The 18,104-nt window shown below is 39.0% G+C and overlaps 1 protein-coding gene across 1 annotated transcript; it reads left to right on the forward strand.

Moving 5' to 3' along the window:
• The first annotated feature begins 5,283 nt into the window (after positions 1-5,283).
• LOC125234632 lies at positions 5,284-16,439 on the forward strand. The gene is made up of 7 exons (XM_048140960.1): positions 5,284-5,641; positions 6,010-6,285; positions 9,541-9,882; positions 10,388-10,731; positions 11,129-13,795; positions 13,971-14,076; positions 15,784-16,439. Exons 1-7 carry the CDS (start codon positions 5,360-5,362, stop codon positions 16,369-16,371), a joined length of 4,605 nt encoding a protein of 1,534 aa, XP_047996917.1. The 5' UTR covers positions 5,284-5,359; the 3' UTR covers positions 16,372-16,439.
• The last annotated feature ends 1,665 nt before the right edge of the window (positions 16,440-18,104 follow it).

Genomic DNA, 18,104 nt, shown 5'->3' on the forward strand with positions numbered 1-18,104 from the left:
ATAATGTTATAGATTTAGTGATGTATACATAGGTACCTACATAGCGTTAAGGGCAGTGTTGCCGCATGCCAATTTAGATTGTTGGTGCGTCAAAGTAAAGTTACAACCTGTAACTGTGATCATTCTGTACATACATTCTGTTACGACTTCTCCTTTGTAGTCTACGGGTCGTGTATAAATTTAAATTTCCAGAAAAGTGGGCCAAACTATTAAACATTCTTGACGATTTCTTGCTACTAAATTCAACCATAAAGCGTAACACGAAGGGATGGACAGACAGAGTAATAACTGAGACAGCTTCATACAACCGTAGATGTGACCACTGACAGTGAAGTCACTTGTCAACGATTTGTCTTGTAGGTACACTCAGTACGGAGCGCGTAGTAGACATTAGGCACCTAGGCACCTACTATGATCTCTCAGTAGTATTGAGTTAGTACGATTGTATGAATAGGTCCGCTCTGCCTGTTTAACCCTCTGTGCGAATACTTAGGTACGATATTTGAAACGCTTAAAGTTTACGTTATCGCGTACCTTGGATCCCGCGTTAGTGTTCAGATCACCTTCGCTCATTGTTGACAATTGAATGTATGTAAAAAAATGTCAATTCTATTTGTAATGACTTAGTGCCTAAGTATGTGGCAGGATTGTAATTGATATTACATGACTCAGATTTCCTTTGAACTGATGTTAGAATGAGATAGACGCATTAGAGTAGCGGTTACAATAGAAGGTTGAGGCGTGGAGACCGCAGTGTTACGTAGATATTTTTATACGCCATAATAATTATAGAGGCATTCTCAAGACGGCCTTGTTCATACCTACTCATGAATATCCGCATTTGGACTTAATTATTTGATATTTTCTACATTGAAGCAGAGGCAAGTAAATAGTAAAAACTGCTATCATGAACACAAAGTTCATTCCTCCAAAACTGTTTGATTGGATACCGTCCGTGCACTGTTAAAGAGGTCTTGTGCCATTTATTTGTTGGTCCAAAAATATTTCGCAGTTATTACGCCACGCGCCATATTAGTTATGATATTTATCTAACATTCACAAGCGATGTGTTTAACATACTGAGGTTTCGTATAGTAGCGCCATCTAGTGTCACTCTCTATTTCGGAGAAACTGCAACTTTGTGTTGACATTGGCATTCTTTATATTTACTTGTCTGTGATTTGAAACGTTTTGAGTATTCCACTTGGCGCTTGCAACGACAGTTCATTGAGATCTCTAGACATTTTATAGGGAAATCGTTACGAGAAACAAGTAGACTACACTCTTTATGATACCAAAGATGCCATGAGTTGTATTATACGTAGAATAGTGGTTTATTTATACTAATGTAACCAACATTACATTCAATTACTGATGACGTTGATTTTTATAGTCTGGGGAAAAGGACGTTACCTTAATTTAACGCAACTTGCGAGGGTCCCTTTTCCCAGAATATGACACGTTTACATATTTTGTAAATGTACTGCCGATTAGTGTCAACTATGAATTCATATACAATTATTTTAAGTTTAGTTTACCAAAGTCAACGCACAGTTAGAATTATTGTTAATTTTACATGTGTTAAGTGAATAGATGCTTTACACTGCCATTCTTGTTTGATTATGTTTACGGACTTTGGAAATGGTAACCTATAGCGAAAATTCACAAAATAGCGCTATAGAGCCCTAATTTAATAAACTACAAATTACGATTTTGTAACTTCAATTTGGCAACACTTGTCTAATCACGTATCGTCATTGGCTCTACGAGTGTCAATCGCTTTAATGTTGCCAGGTTAGATTTATAAAATGGTAATATGTTGCTAAGTTGTCTTATTCCTTTAGCATTTATTTAGGCATCGAAGCAATTATTACTCTGGCTATCATTTTTACAGTCCGTATTTCGAAACTCATACGTAAGCGAGGCTAGTACATGTATATAGCGAGTTCTGTAACTTAAAATTAGTTTTTGTCGAGTAAATAAAGTAAGCGTTAGAGTTTAAGTGCAAGAAATTTTTTGAAGGCGAGTTGTTAAGAATTGTTTTTGTATAACTTAAAAAATATTGATGAAATGTACAATAACCATTTCTACGTTTAAATTACTGAACCACCTTTTTATACTCGTAACATTAATTGTAATCATAAACATGCCTAGAAAGTCTTTTGTAATAAGCGTAAATTATTGATTTATAATATATTGAGAATTATATTAGAGCGTATGATATCGTAGGTTATGATAGGCCGCTTAATTCTGTTTGAGACTCGAAGCCTTAGTGTTAGAAATTGAAGACTTTTATTAAAATAAAGGACTAACTGTAATTACAGATGATTGAATTGAAAGGATATCCACTACTTTTATTAAAGTATAATGTTAAGGTATAGTGCGTTATGTCACGATCACAATACTCGACTATCCATCACATAGCTACCTAAGCGTAGTTTGTAAAATACATTATGCTGGTAAGTTGAGTTCGATCCACACGGAGGTTTCAACGCCGGTATTGTATCGTTCCTATGGTTTAACTCCATGACATTTTTGAAGATCTGCCTATGTATTCTACTTATCTATCATTGAAATAATTTATTAAAATACAATAAAAGCTTGCAACGCTATACAAGTAGATATATTTGTGGTAAACTTATCTAATCGCTTACATTATTAATCTTCGTTTTTTTTTGTTGTTCCTCCATGGAACAATTTTACAAATAACTGAATATTTCCGCTAGCTCTTGAAAAATGTCACGGTCCATTCGATTTTCAAATACTTCTAACCCATATCCACTTTTTAAAACGATAGACTTAGACAGCTTTCGTCATAATCTCTTCGTTTTGTTCGTAAATCATGGACCACGATGAGACAAATTGATGGGAGAGCAGTTAATGGGAAGTGCCTATTTAAATCACGAGAAACTATGTATTGTGTAGTTTATATGGCGTACCTACTCCCAAGAACCCGGCCTCGTACGCTTCTTTAGCGTGCCTATATTACCTTGTTACCGGCCATTAGAAATAAACCTGATTGAAACTGGAACGGGCGTTTAATAGCCGTAACGCATTACTGGGTCATACCATGGTCATCCCTTAACTGAGAGCTAGAAAAAGATCTCTTTCTCGCTCTCACTTATTGAATGATCTTGGTACGGTCCGGTAATGTGTTGTATCCTTAAGGCCTGAGTGGACGCTGGAGAGTGGGAGGGACTCTTCGGCGCAGCGTGCAGCGTAGCGTTGGCCCACAAGTGATTTGAGTAGCATGCACTAAAGCCGTTTCTATACGATTACATCTGATGATATGTCCCGCCTCGCTGCACTCCCAACTAGGCATTTAGGTCTTACATTAAGGGAAACTGCAATATGACAATCCGCGCTCAGAAAAAAAACGTGCTGGGATTCCCCGAAATTACGACCGTTCCGTTTCACTCAACCCCGGTACAGATAGCTCCGTTTCTATAGTAAAATAGTTTGGAAATACACATTATACTTACCACCTAATTCAATAAGTTAAATTCTCATCAACTTTTATAAGAAATCTCAAATTGTTAACCGCATTGATTTGCTTTTCAGACACTCCATAGATTTAAGTAGGAGTTTTGTAATATAATGATAATGCAAAAACGCAAATGCAGTGATATTAAAAAATGTTACACCGTATTCGCTGCCCGTATTTATAGAGTGCAATTTTTTTATAACTAGAAACAAATAGATTGAGAAGTGATGACTTGTAAAATATAAAATTGTGAAGTTTCATGAAATAATTTTACATGTTACAAGCATCACTTCAAATGTTATGATCATTTTCTCATTAAAATATTATTAATATGCTAAATATTTTAGCAAAGAATAAAATGTATTCCTTTTCTTTAGTAAATAAAATATTGAAACTTGATTATGTGCCTTTTTACTACCACCCTTGAACCTGACTTATGTTAGAGGAGTAAGTAACAAAATAAAAACATAACAATTATTACTTTAGGCAAAGACAGATTAAAATCCTCTGAAGATAAATATAGACTTTACGCGTCTGACTCGCATATTGTATCATCATCATCATCATTTCAGCCATCAATCGCTCACTGCTGAGCATAGGCCTCCCTTCGTGTACGCCACTTATCCCGGTCCTGGGCTAATCTCATCAAGAAGTCCCCGCAGTTTTTCGGATGTCGTCCACCCAACGAGCCAACGGATGCCAGGCGCTTCTTACATCCGATAGCGGCCACCGTTCGGTCAACATTTTGGTCCACCTGCCATCACTGCCTGGTACGTAGCATGCCCCGCCCAATTCCATTTGAGTTTGGTTCGCATAGAATACTCTGTACAAACAAATTCGAATAGTAAATATCTATTGACTGTTTCAAGCTAAAATGGTTGGATGATGGTGGATTGGAATGAAAGAAATTATAACAATGAACTAAATTAGAGATAGATTTGTATCCAATGAATGAGGCACACTCAAATGATAGATGGCGCCACCTTGTAAGTCCATTGCTCAGATAAAGAATTTCATAAGTGAGAGCGAAAAGATGATATTTTTCTCTCTCTCACACATATGAATGACAGTGACATGCTAGGCATGCCTGGCGGGATAAAACGGATAAAATGTCCTGCACGGGAAGCATGGTCGCGCGATACACCATAAAATAGCAGGCCGTCCCTATCGCACTATTTGTAAGTGCGATAGAGACGGCCTGATATTTTATCGTCTATCGCGCGATTCGCGCGACCATGCTTCCCGTGCTGGTGTACCTCTTCACTCTTCATTACACACACAATGAGGAGGCACAGGCACACTCAACGATTATGACAGATGGCGCCACCTTATTAGTCCATTGCACAGATAAACAATTTCATACGTGAGAGCGAGAGGAAGATATTTTTTTCTCTCTCACACATATGAATGACAGACAGTAACATGCCTAGACACTTGCACAGGCGCCGCCTGGCGGGATAAAATTTCAGTGTGCCTCCTCATTGGATTAAAAGAAAAAGATGCTCACTAAGTGTGAAACCACGTACGTTATTCACAAGAAGTAATATCGGCTACTCATTAAGAATATTTTATTTTATACGGAAATTTCCGTTTATGTTCTTGCTGCTAAAAAAGACTAGAAATTAAAACATGGCAATATCGTCGTGTCGTCCCGTTTTCTCACAGGCATTGATTTGAAAAGGACGATTCGACAATGTTGCCACTTTTTGATTTCTACCAAAGAACAACACTAGGAGATTTCTACATTTTTTTACATGGCAACAAAATTTGTAAATGTAAATGTCAATGTCAGTGGCAATTCTCACGTTGTGATGGGTTGAAATGTTATTTACTTATTTATTTTTGTCTTAGTTTCTAAAAAAAGATACCTTTAAAATGTCTAATCTGTTACAAAGTACGGCATTTAACTATAAAGAAATAATAATCGAGGAAATAGCCCTGGACGGACTCACAGGCACCAGTTGTAAACAATTATGGAAACACATGGAGAATCGAATTTCTGCACCAGTTACGGACAAAATGAAGGCTCGCTTCTGGCAGTTTATAAGTAATTGTAGCTGTATAACGTTCTACAAAGTTCCAGAGCCTGCCCCGTGCATAGATATATTGGACAGGTTCATGATAGTTGAAGAACATTCCGGACATCTTTTAGACCCTGTAAGTCTGATTCTCCGTACTTTATATCAACGTTCATTCTTAAATCTTATTGTATTACCTTTGTCATAATGTACCTTGAAATTCCTCGATATGATTTTATTTAAAATTCCATTTCTAACGAAACATCCTTTACAAAATACATTATCAGCTCAACAAAGAAGTTATAACATTGCTTACAGATATAGTGCGAAAAGATTTGCCTTCGTATTGTTACGGAAACGTACGAACATGTCATGCTATTTCAGTCAGTGTCAGTACAAGATTTACTGACATTGACTGAACTAGCATGACAAATATGAACATTTCCGGAAGAATACGAAGGAAACCCTTATTGCACTGCATCTGTACATATAACTATTAATTTACAGGAAGATTTCTTAGATGGGCCTTATGAATACTGCCCAGTAGAAAACAATTTTGGCTCCTGTCATAATTACAATACCAGAAAGGAGATCCGCAAAGACAAAATACAAGCTTTAAGTTACGAGGAAGTTATGACAGAATATGGTGACACTATGGTCATGGTAGCAAGTTCGGGACAAAGATGGAAAGCGTTGTCACCGCACATGCCAGAAACAGTACGAGCACAGTTGACTCCAGTACATTACTGCATTCTGGAGTTAGTTGGCAAAGGAAGATACAATGTAAGTCTACTGACTCCCTTATAAATAACTAGCTTTTGCCCGCGGCTTCGCTCGCGTTAGAAACAAAATGTAGGCTATGTCACTATCCATCCCTTCAACTATCTCCACTTAAAAAATAACATCAATTTGTTGCTCCGTTTTGCCGTGAAAGACGGACAAACAAACAGACACACACACTTTCCCATCCTCCTTCCTTAGTATGGTACTAAAGTGGTGGATTACTAAAGTTGACAATCTGATAAAAATTGTTTGTCCCTTTCTATCACACCAATAAGTGGACCTTATGAAAATGTGTGTTGTGATTTGTACTATAAAATTCAGAATGCGTGTCTCAGATAATTTAAATTTATGCAAACACTTGAGTTGTGTTATGCCACATATTTATTTATTTATTTAAACTTTATTGCACAGTAAAAAAATGTACAAAAGGCGAACTTAATGCCAGAAGGCATTCTCTACCAGCTAACCTTTGGGCCAAACAGAGATCTATAAGAGCTTAATAGGTGCAGGAAATGTCGCAATGACGAGAAATGGAATACCTACTAAATAACCATAAATGATTATATATATCATTCAGCTTACTATTATATACATATATTAAAAAATATATACATATTTAAAATAATATAGATACCTACTTACAAATACACATAAATATACATACGTATACACAGTAGCGGCTTGCCCTAAAGTGCGCTTGTGCGGTGCACTCCCAAAAATAATCACAATTAAACTATAGTAATACATAAATTATGGTACCTCAAATTAATGTATTATACTATATAAAAACTATCGCAAAAAAGTCCAATCAAACAATTACTTATATTTCTTAAAAGTTCATTATACAGTCTATATTAATCCGCCAATTCCCTTCCTATACAATTTCATACGCACCGCGCTCAACGGAGCGCTTTGAATTGCGCTCCTATGGAGAAATATTCAGTACATTCTCCAATACGAAATTCAGTAAGAGCGAAAGAGAAGTTTAGTCATAGCTCCGCGCGTGAGACAGAAGATTATGTATGAAATATTAGGTAAATCAGTAGGCCTAGCACATGATGGCCGCGGGAGTATGTCGCCGCGAGATAGATGCCATGTCTTCTTCTAACTGTATTAATGACATAAGGACGGGTAGTCTATCTCGCGGCGACATACTCCCGCGGCCATCATGTGCTAGGCCTACTGGAGCGCCGCTCCTAGGGACGTTTGACCACAGAGCTATATCAAGATAGAAAGAAAAAGTATGATATTTAGTACCGCGAACGGCAGTCTGCTCGACGATTGGATGTCAAAATTAGTTTTCCATTGCGGTTTTAATTTGACGAGCTCGATTTGGCGTGCGTTCAAAACAAACGACCTATAAACATGAAATAAATGCTAGAATAATGTGTATGTAATGATTGAAATGAAAATAAATTGATTTGTTTGTAGAGTACGAGCGATGTAAAAATAAGCCATGAATTCAAACTGTCGAGTCAATTCACATTTGTGGTATCAAGTATTTATCTATTTATTCAACAGATTAAAAAGTATGCAACACAAATTAAATTACAAATACATTCATGCAAAAATCTTAAACTAACTTATATTATAAATATTCTAAACTACATTAATAATTAACTAGGATAATCCAATCATAATAAGAACACCAATAAAATGCGAAATGTTACACGATCGGTCTCCCTGTTAGGGTCCCCCCACATCTAGCGTCTCGCGAGCGTCGCGTCGGGCCAAATGTATGGGCAGAGCCTGGCGCCGCGTCGACGTCGCGTCGACGCGGCGTCTTTTTCCATACAGTTGGCCCGACGCGACGCTCGCGAGACGCTAGATGTGGGGGGACCCTTAACCGCCAAGCTTTTTCCTTCTATCTCGATATAGGTCTGTGGGTTTGTCCTTGATTACCGTCTCGGTTGCATCGCGCAGGCGCGAAATGCGTCGCGGTTATCCGCGAGCCGCGTATTTCGCGCGCTATTTTGTTAATTGTTAGTAAACAATAGATAAACAAGTTTTATTTTAAGGCACGCGCGGGAATACAATTTTGCCTTATTTTGAAACCGTTTAAATTGTTTTTATTGCAAGTGTGTGAGAATGGATGGATACAATGTGACATTTATAAAAGAGTGTGAAAAAACTTTTGCAACGCGATTAGAATTAAAAGCTAAAGGACCACCGCGGCCCGACCTTAAACTTACGCAAATATGTTTTCAAAAACCAAAATTTTACATGTGTTTTTAAAACGGAACAGTATGAAAAAACACCGTGGTTATGTGGATGTCAAAAAAGTGACAAACTGTTTTGCTTTACATGTTTTTTATTTGGAGCGGGCGCGGACGGCGGAGGTGGTGAGTCTGCATGGACCGATAGTGACCGTCAGTGACTTATCACATCTTTCAATGAAAATTAAAAAAAAAACATTCACAATCCCGCATTCATTTACTGAATGAACTGCAGTTTTCGTCTATTCATTTTTATGTTTTACTGTTATTAACCCTGAAGCTGGGCAGCTATATAAACTAAATAAAGAATATTTTTCTCTGAAATTTAAACTTATAGTTCAGGCATTTGTTGGAAAATTGAAAGAAAGAAAAAAAATGCATCTCTGAGCTAATTTAATATGATTTAAATTTAATCACATTGAATAAGTACAAACAGGAACACTAGACTTTATGCTGTTGTAATAGGAATTATAAATACACAGTTAATAGTGTTGATTATGTTATACTGTGGGCTACATACATGTAGGACCTTGGGCCTTACGATGATTATTTGGGTGAACACCCACAAATTACAGCCGCGAGCCGCCTCTGATACATATAACATTATATATACATAAATAAATATATATAATCTGCCTTATAATTATTACGACTCTTAGTTATGAGACTTTCCTAAAAGATGTCTGCGCAACTTGATCTTCAAAACTGCAATATTAGGGTGTTAATTAGCTAAGCTACAATATAAGAGTTTCTGTTAAGGTACAGCGGGGCAAATCTCGACTGGGTGGCAAATGTAACTGGTCCATTTTTTCCCTGTTTTACAATGTTGGCATTATTAAATACAGTGTCCACCGGTTATATATGGTAGGCGTGTTCAGTGGATACATGTAGAACTCAATATCATAGTGTAATAATGGAAAAAATGGATTAGTTACAATTGCCCCCCAGTCGAGACTTGCCCGCTGTACCTTACCTGAAAACTTGTAGTTGCATCAAAAGACTTTATTACCTAACTTTGTGTTACCAAACTGTGTTTCAGGGACAAATGACAGTGGGCAAAACAAATTTAACAAAGATTGTAAAGGAATCCAAATTACTCTTTTACAACAGAAAACACTTGCAGAGCCTCGGTTTGATCAATGTGACCACCTTGACCATAAAAACACAAGACAAAGGAATAAAAAGTATAATTCTCAGATTGAAAAGATTCCACAAGCCAACAATAATGTCTGTGCCGAAAGTCGGTAACCTTTTTAAAGTTATAGATTATTTGAAGCAGCAGCCTGACTTCTGTGACAAAACAGATGTGGTTATATCAAAAGGATTTATAACTCAACAGAATAGCAGGAGATTGCAGAAGACTATTAATGTTTTTAAATTTGTAAGTATTTCAATTCAAAATATATCCTATTATTACAGAAAACTCTACACAGAAGGCGCCTAAAGCACATTACCAATCCATGTTCAATGTCACTCTTGTAATTCCTAATGGCCTACCCTAGCTTTGCTATTGTGTTGTGAATATCAAGTCTGTTTGGTCCTTGTTTGTTTATTTTCTCTGACTCTTGGAGACCATATATACATCTCCAAGGAAAAAAAAAGTAGATTAAGTTTTTTTTTATCTTTAGTTGAGACATCAAGAGTCTTTTACAACTCTAAAGTTATTTTAGTTATCTTTTATTTGTATCAGTTCGTTTTTTTTTTCTTACTTGAAAAACAAAATATTTCATTTCATATCAAGTAAAAATTTTGATCCCAAATAAACATTCAAAATGGATATCTCTAATCATTAAATCTACAACTCTTTACTTTTCTCCTATAAACCAGCATTTCCCCACTTCCACAGCTGTAATCCAAAGTTTGATACAAAATTTTGTCATTCACAGGATGAGAAATTAGTGCAGCCAGACCCAAACACTAAAAAAGGAAAAGCTGGTATTGCAGTCAAGAGACGGTTTATATCCCTCATCGCAAAAAGTGATGAGTCCTCACAGTCTGAAGATGAAGATAATGTTGACTCACTCGAATGTCAGTACAAGGTCGGTGTGGACTTGCTGCGTCAAGCGTATGAAAGGCTGTTGGAGGCAGGACTAAAAGGGTTGACACAGATCGAGCTGTCGCAACTCTTGGGAGTGGAGTTTTACACCAGTCGGTCCATATGTCGGATATTTAAAGCGAGGCATATCATCAGAGAGTACCTGGAAGATCGGGGGAAACAAAGGACTGCTAGGTAAAAATAGATAACAATAAAAATGTTTTCTCATTAGATCAATCTGAACATTCTGAACATACGTACCGTAGTGTAGGTAACACTGTCATTAAAATGATTTAAATCATGTTATTGATATATCGTGCTGCACCAATATCATAATTATGTACAGAAAAGTATGAGCAAAATGCATGATAACTGAATTAGTCTAATGTGATATGATTCTAATACCAATGTCACTTTCTATTTAACCTGTAAGTTGACAAAAGTATCCCAAACTTACTTAAGTGGTCTCGAAGCAAATAGATATAATGCAACAATGTATTATAAATGGAATATTGCCAAAGAATATGTTGTCCAACACCAAATAATCATCCCATTTCGGAAAGACTGTATCAACTTCTTGTATATTTTCTAGGTATTATGCAATTGCTGCAGCCACTTCCGAAATGGACCAGAAATACGAAGAAGAAAAGAATAAACTCTTGAAATACGTTAAAGAGACTAAACGTAAACTTGAAAAAACGTCCACAAATGATGTTTCCGAGCAGGATGAGGATGAGATACCTCTTAAGAAGATTAAACTGTCCAAAGAAGCTTCTAATGAGGAAGCTTCAACATCTACTAACATTGATAATGAAGTCACTGAAATCAAAGTATTAGACGGCTTGGAAAATCACAACAGTGAGTCATTGTTGTGCTCGAAAAAGAATCCCACTCTTAGACAGTTGAAGTTTGCTAATGGACTACTCAAAATTACCAGAGAGAAGCTTGCTGTGTCAGGCTATCAGACATTAAGCGGCCTCGTCGCTAAAGAATCCGGAGAGCCACCATTAGACACTAAAGCACTCAAAATATTTGTGCAAAAGTTAGTTACTGATGGTCAGTTGAAACTCATGAAAGTAAAGTGGCCGGCGGGTCCGCGTAAGCATTCCATTCTCATCTGTGCTCCTCATGTAAAATGTACCGATCCAATCATTAAACAAATGCAGAAAGAGATAGAGATTAAGGCATTCACTAATAACAAGGTTAAAAAAGAAATCATAGAGCCAACTCACAGACCAATCTCTCAGTACGCATACCCCAGATACATGAAAATTCAACTCTTACACGAGTTTCTGTTTGAACTAATTTATTGCAATGATGAAAAAATTGAATTTCACTTGCCACCTGGATTCGCCTCTCTAGTTAATGTCATTCCTGAAATCAGTATAGAATTCGCAATAGGTAACATTAGCAATAGCGCTATCACAGAAATCACTCATCTGAAGGTGGAACATGAACATCTGAAGTTAAAACTTCGAGACGCTCCCCCGGAGTTGTACAAAGTACTGCTGCAGTCCAAAAGTTTACAATCTTCCATCCGGACCAATCTGAAGGTCCTGGCGATGCTCGGCCTCATACAGCTGGTGATCCAACCGTCCTCCAACGCCGCCGAGGTCGGCGTGGTGCCCACGCTGTCGGCCTACTCCTTCTACCTCAACAGGACAGCCAAAGTAATCGACACGACGGGCACGTGGCCGAGACTAAATGCCGACAAGGAAGCCCTAGAAAAGACATTTTACTTTGAAACGCTGGACGACGTCAAGAATTACTGGAATGAAGTTTACGAAATCAGCACCCACACCACCATAGAGTACGCAGACCGGGGGCGCAAAAAATTAGAACCACCCGTGAGGAAAGTAGACGAAGTCCAGCTATATGACAACGGAGAGGTCTTCGGCGACGGCGCGGGCCCCTGCGGCTTCGACTCCTGCTTCTACATGGATCTTTCGCGTTTCTGGAAAGCATTCTACATCCGCATCATCAAAAATAAACCGATTAAAAAATACGAGTCGAAACCGACTCGAAAGAAGAAAATTGTTGAGAAGAAACCACCAAAGAAGATTGTTAAAGTGAGAAAGAAGAGACGAGAGAATAAACCTCGTGATCAGCAATTGCATCCGAGAATCAAAGTGCCACAAAGGAGGCCCGCCGACCCTGTGGTCAAGTGGAGTGCATGGGAGGATACGATAATAAACATGTGTAAAGTTGCCATAACGATCCTGAGTCCTATCGCGCAGCCTGGTTGCCTGAAAGTGCGCAATACGGCTGCGAAAGATCTTTTATCCATCTTTGATACAAAAAAGATTGCCAGTGTTTGCCACAGGAGGGCAATGGCTCTAGAAGCTAACATGACCCTTCAACACGAGAAGGAATGCTTGTTAAACGAATTGAGGCGACGTCGTGACCTGTTGGTGCAATACGAAGGTTTATTGAAGAGGCTCAGAATCAAGCATTGCACGAATATGACGAGGTTTGTTAACGCGGCACGGATCCCGATGTTCGAACTGGTGTGGCTTTTAAACCAACTGGTGAATAATAAATATCATCTTAAAAGAGTGCCATGCGTCGCCATGGACATCGACGATTTCCATAGAAAGTACAAAATCTCGGCCACTACCGTCAACAATCCGTGCAATATTTATAGAGCGGGCGCTGACAATCTCGCACTCACCAAGGTAAAAGAAACCATTATACTATCGTTGATGGGACATTTGAACACCAGCCCTTCAAGCATAAGTGGCAAGATAGTTTACGCGATTCTGAAAGAATTTCCCGAGCGATCATTGAGAATTGGCTTGGACCAATTGCGGAAAAGCGGTGCGGTGGCCTGCGTGAACAAAGTACTGAACTACCACCTCCATCGTTTGGATATCCAGAATTCTGTGCAAGCGTCGTATAAGATATCGGCGGCCTATCAGCGAAGGTGGATCAACAGACTGAACACGGAGTTTTCTGATATCTTAGCTGAAGTACTGGAGTCCAGCCTGCCCCAAAATCAAATAAAAGCCTCGCCTGAGATCAACTGTATGCTGTGCGAGTTTCAGTCTTGTGGGTTGCTGGAGATAACTTCGGTCACCCTGCCCGTGATCACGGGCCCGTCGGGCTCCATAATACACGAACAGCAGCTCAACGTGTTGGACATTGAAATGAAGTTCAAATTGAAGTCGGGGATTGTGGGGTGGAAGAAAACTGCTAAATACGATCGCTTCACCGATTACTTCGACATGCCTTTCGAAGAGCTGCCCAATATTATGCACAGGTAAAGTAATAAGTATCTTTTTATTCAAGATTTATTGCACAAATTAACAAAAAAAGTACAAATATGGCGGACTTCACGCCTTAAGGCTTAAGGCATCCTCTATCAGGCAATAGTGCTAAACAAAAACAGTTTAATTTGTGTATAATTTAAAACATTCTCGTTTTTACGATTTCAGGCAAGGTATATTGCCGGAGACAAACAAGAAAGCAGACACAAATGATAACATTGTAAGACACTTGAAGAACAAAGGTGAAGAAGGCGCGGTTTTAAGCGAATTACTGGTTTGTACTGTTTTACGCCTGCTTATAAGTACGTTTTTATTTATTCTTAGTTTGTAGCAATACGTAAAAACAACAGGGTTCTGTCACTACTGGATTAATTTAAATTAAAGCAAGGTTTTCATACAAAAATGCAGTATCTCTTTCGGCTCTCCAACTCTTCCGGCGTAGTCCCGGCTTCTTGGAAGTCAGCTTTGGTGCACCCGATCCCCAAAAAAGGCGACCGCTCAAATCCGTCCAACTATAGGCCAATAGCTATAACTTCCCTCTTCTCGAAGATAATGGAATCCATCATCAATTCCCAGCTCTTACGGTACCTAGAAGACCACCAGCTGCTTAGCGACCAACAATATGGTTTCCGTAGAGGCCGCTCAGCTGGTGATCTTCTAGTTAACCTGACACATCGTTGGGCACAGGCAATCGAGATGAAGGGTGAGGCATTGGCCGTTAGTTTGGACATCGCGAAAGCGTTTGATCGCGTTTGGCACAAAGCACTTCTTTCGAAGTTACCATCCTACGGGCTTCCCGAGAGATTATGTGTTTGGGTGGGTAGCTTCCTGGCAGACAGAAGCATAAAGGTCTTAGTTGACGGTAAATGCTCTGACTCCATGCCTGTGAATGCTGGTGTTCCCCAAGGCTGTGTGCTATCACCTACGCTATTCCTCTTGCATATCAATGACATGCTGCAAACCAGCGGCATTCATTGTTATGCGGATGATAGTACGGTTGATGCTACTTACACCGGCCGCACCAATATCTCTCGGGAAAACGTCATCGAGAGCCGGAACAAACTTGTGTCTGAAATTGAGACCTCCTTGAAAGAAGTCTCTGAATGGGGTCGACTTAACTTAGTCCGATTTAACCCCACCAAGACACAGGTTTGCGCGTTTACCGCAAAAAAGTTAGAGTTTGTCGCATCACCCTTTTTTGAGAGCACTCCCCTCACTGCCACAGCCAGTATAGGAATTCTAGGCGTTGACATTTCGAGTGCAGTCCAGTTTCGCGGTCATTTAGAGGGTAAGGCCTAACTGGCCTCAAAAAAGCTGGGTGTGCTCAATAGATCGAGACAGTATTTCACTCCAGCCCACCGCCTTCAGCTCTATAAGGCGCAGGTTCGCCCACACATGGAGTACTGTTCTCATCTATGGGCAGGGGCACCTCAGTACCAGCTTCTCCCTCTGGACCGCATCCAACGACGAGCGACTCGAATTGTCAACTGCCAGCATATCTCCGATCGGCTAGACCCATTGGCGCTGCGTAGAGATGTGGCCTCGCTCTGCATTTTCTATCGCATATATAACGGGGAGTGCTCCGAGGAATTGTTCGGATTAATCCCTACCGCTTCTTTACGCCATCGCCCTACGCGACAACAATTCCATCGTCATCATTTAGATGGCTGGCAGTCCTCAACTGTGCTTTTCTCCAGAAATTTCCTGCCCCGCACAGCTAAACTGTGGAATGAATTGTCGCCTGCGGTATTTCCGGACCGATACGACCTTCAAATCTTCAAGAAAAGAGCGTACACCCATCTTAAAGGCCGGCAACGCACCTACAACATCTCTGGTGTTTCGGGTGTCCATGGGCGGCGGTGATCGCTTACCATCAGGCGACCTGTCTGCTCGTTTGCCTCCTATCACATAAAAAAAAGTATATAATTTCGAACCGTTGTTGTAGCAATTTTACTAAAACGAACCCTCATATTAATTTCAGGTTGAAGTTGAACAGGACAGCTCTGTCCTAACCAAGCGCCTGGAAGACCTACAATCAAAGAACATCATAACGCAAGTGGGATACTACGAGAACCGCGTAATACTAACAGAATTCGCCAAAACCTGGACGATCCAACTAGGTGACCACCACGTGATACCAACACCTTGGCGGACCTTGACTGGCGAAGTTCGTTACGACGTCTTCTTCAAATGGGCGGGCGTCATAGTTAATAAAGTATTCGAACTACCTGCGTGCAACATAGCATTCCTATCTAGTTCCTACGAATACCTCACCACCAGATCTGTTCAAGAAATTTGTACATTCTTAGAAAAATGCCGATGTGTCGAACTTAAAGTGCTAAGGACTCCTGAACTTGATTTGTTCACGAAAGACGAGCCTTCAGAATTTACCGATTACAACCCGTTCGAAGCGCCTGAAGATATTTATGTGTATCCAGTGAAGGACTCCTTGACGAGATATGCGTTTGTTCGAAAAACATTTTTATCAAACCAACCTAGAGAAGTAAAAGAAATGAAAATGACAGACAGTGAAGGCACCAGTGGTAGTTTAAAGTGTTATTTAAGATGAAATATCTATAAGTAATTCATGACTGTTATTAAGTTCTAAATTTAAATATATAGACACTCAAGTGGTTTCTTATGATCATTTTGATACATTCCCATATTCCTACTCCATTGACTGCCTACCCTTAGCCGATCGTCTGCTTGCTACGCTATAAAATTGTACATAGTTTAAAAATGAAATGAACATACTAAACGTTGTGCTAATAAAATTTTATATCCAAATTGCAATGTTTCTACCTTTTTTAGGGTTCCGTAGTCAACTAGGAACCCTTATAGTTTCGCCATGTCTGTCTGTCTGTCTGTCTGTCCGTCCGTCCGTCCGTCCGTCCGTCCGTCCGTTCGTCCGTCCGTCCATCCGCGGATAATCTCAGTAACCGTTAGCACTAGAAAGCTGAAATTTGGTACCAATATGTATATCAATCACGCCAACAAAGTGCAAAAATAAAAAATGGAAAAAAAATGTTTTATTAGTGTGATATATTGTTGGATAGGTATTAAAAAATGAATAAGGGTTTGCTAAGATCGTTTTTTGATAATATTAATATTTTCGGAAATAATCGCTCCTAAAGGAAAAACAAGTGCCCCCCCCCCCTCTAACTTTTGAACCATATGTTTAAAAAATATGAAAAAAATCACAACAGTAGAACTTTATAAATACTTTCTAGGAAAATTATTTTGAACTCGATAGGTTCAGTGGTTTTTGAGAAAAATACGGAAAACTACGGAACCCTACACTGAGCGTGGCCCGACACGCTCTTGGCCGGTTTTTTCCAAAGTCGGTAAAGCTATGGAATGTAGAATTTAAAGGAAGCCTAACTGTCGAAGTAGAACAGTCGCAAAAATGACCGGCTGTCAGTGTTAAACTGAAGTTAGAAATCTCTCCCCGCTAGGAGCGCATGTGTCACTCAATGGACAGGAACATGACATGACATTAGACGTTCGTTTCTGTAGGCTGATTTCGTCAAGTTGTACATGTCAAGACGTAGTCCCGTGGTAGTGCGCTTGCTTCGTATGCAGATGTAACCAGGTTCGATCCTGACAAGCGGTCTTTTTGTTATTATTTTTATTTTATTTGAATTATCTTTTTGTGTATTTTAATTGTGTTTAGTTACTGTTTTATTTATGATATGTCTATTTACATTGTTTGTCCCATCTTAGGTAATGTTGTAAGTCTTTCGAATGAAATTTCCTTTATTTTCGCATAAATTTAATTTTAATGTTGTAACAAGATTTATGGATAATAATAAAAGAAGGAAAAAATATCTGTAGAAAAACATATAAAAAACCCTCATCAGGATTTGAACCCGGGACCTCTTGCTCCGTAGGCGGGGTTACTACCGAGAAGGCTAAGAGATTGTCAAATCCTTATGTACCAGCGATTGCCGCGCCACCTATCTCCTCTTTTATATGTGCACATTTGATAGTTAAAGATATCGCTCCTCCCTCTAATCTCCATAGGTAAAGCAGGCACAGAGACGTCGTGGAGACGTCTCATGATTTTTTTTTTGTTCATGCTATTTTTACCAACAAGCGGTATTCACACGACGCATTGACGGCTTCGCTCGGGTCGACAAAAAATATTTTATATTATTTATTTATACTGAAATATCAGTTAATTTTAAGATATATTATCATCAGCTAAATTTGGTTTTATAATAGTAATTCGTCAAATCGATCGACTGTCTTTTGTTTAGTTTATGCTTGAATATTTTTTGATATGGCAAGAACAAAATATCA

Source organism: Leguminivora glycinivorella, chromosome 16, assembly GCF_023078275.1.
Source record: "Leguminivora glycinivorella isolate SPB_JAAS2020 chromosome 16, LegGlyc_1.1, whole genome shotgun sequence".
NCBI classification, from domain to species: Eukaryota; Metazoa; Arthropoda; class Insecta; order Lepidoptera; family Tortricidae; genus Leguminivora; species Leguminivora glycinivorella.

What these genes read in the sequence shown, in the direction of transcription:
- LOC125234632 (XM_048140960.1), top strand. Translation starts at nt 5,360, where the DNA reads ATGTCTAATCTGTTACAAAGTACGGCATTTAACTATAAAGAAATAATA. An exon ending in GGGAAACAAAGGACTGCTAG is followed by an intron (nt 10,732 to 11,128) that starts GTAAAAATAGAT and finishes TATATTTTCTAG; the next exon opens with GTATTATGCAATTGCTGCAG. An exon ending in CGGTTTTAAGCGAATTACTG is followed by an intron (nt 14,077 to 15,783) that starts GTTTGTACTGTT and finishes TATTAATTTCAG; the next exon opens with GTTGAAGTTGAACAGGACAG.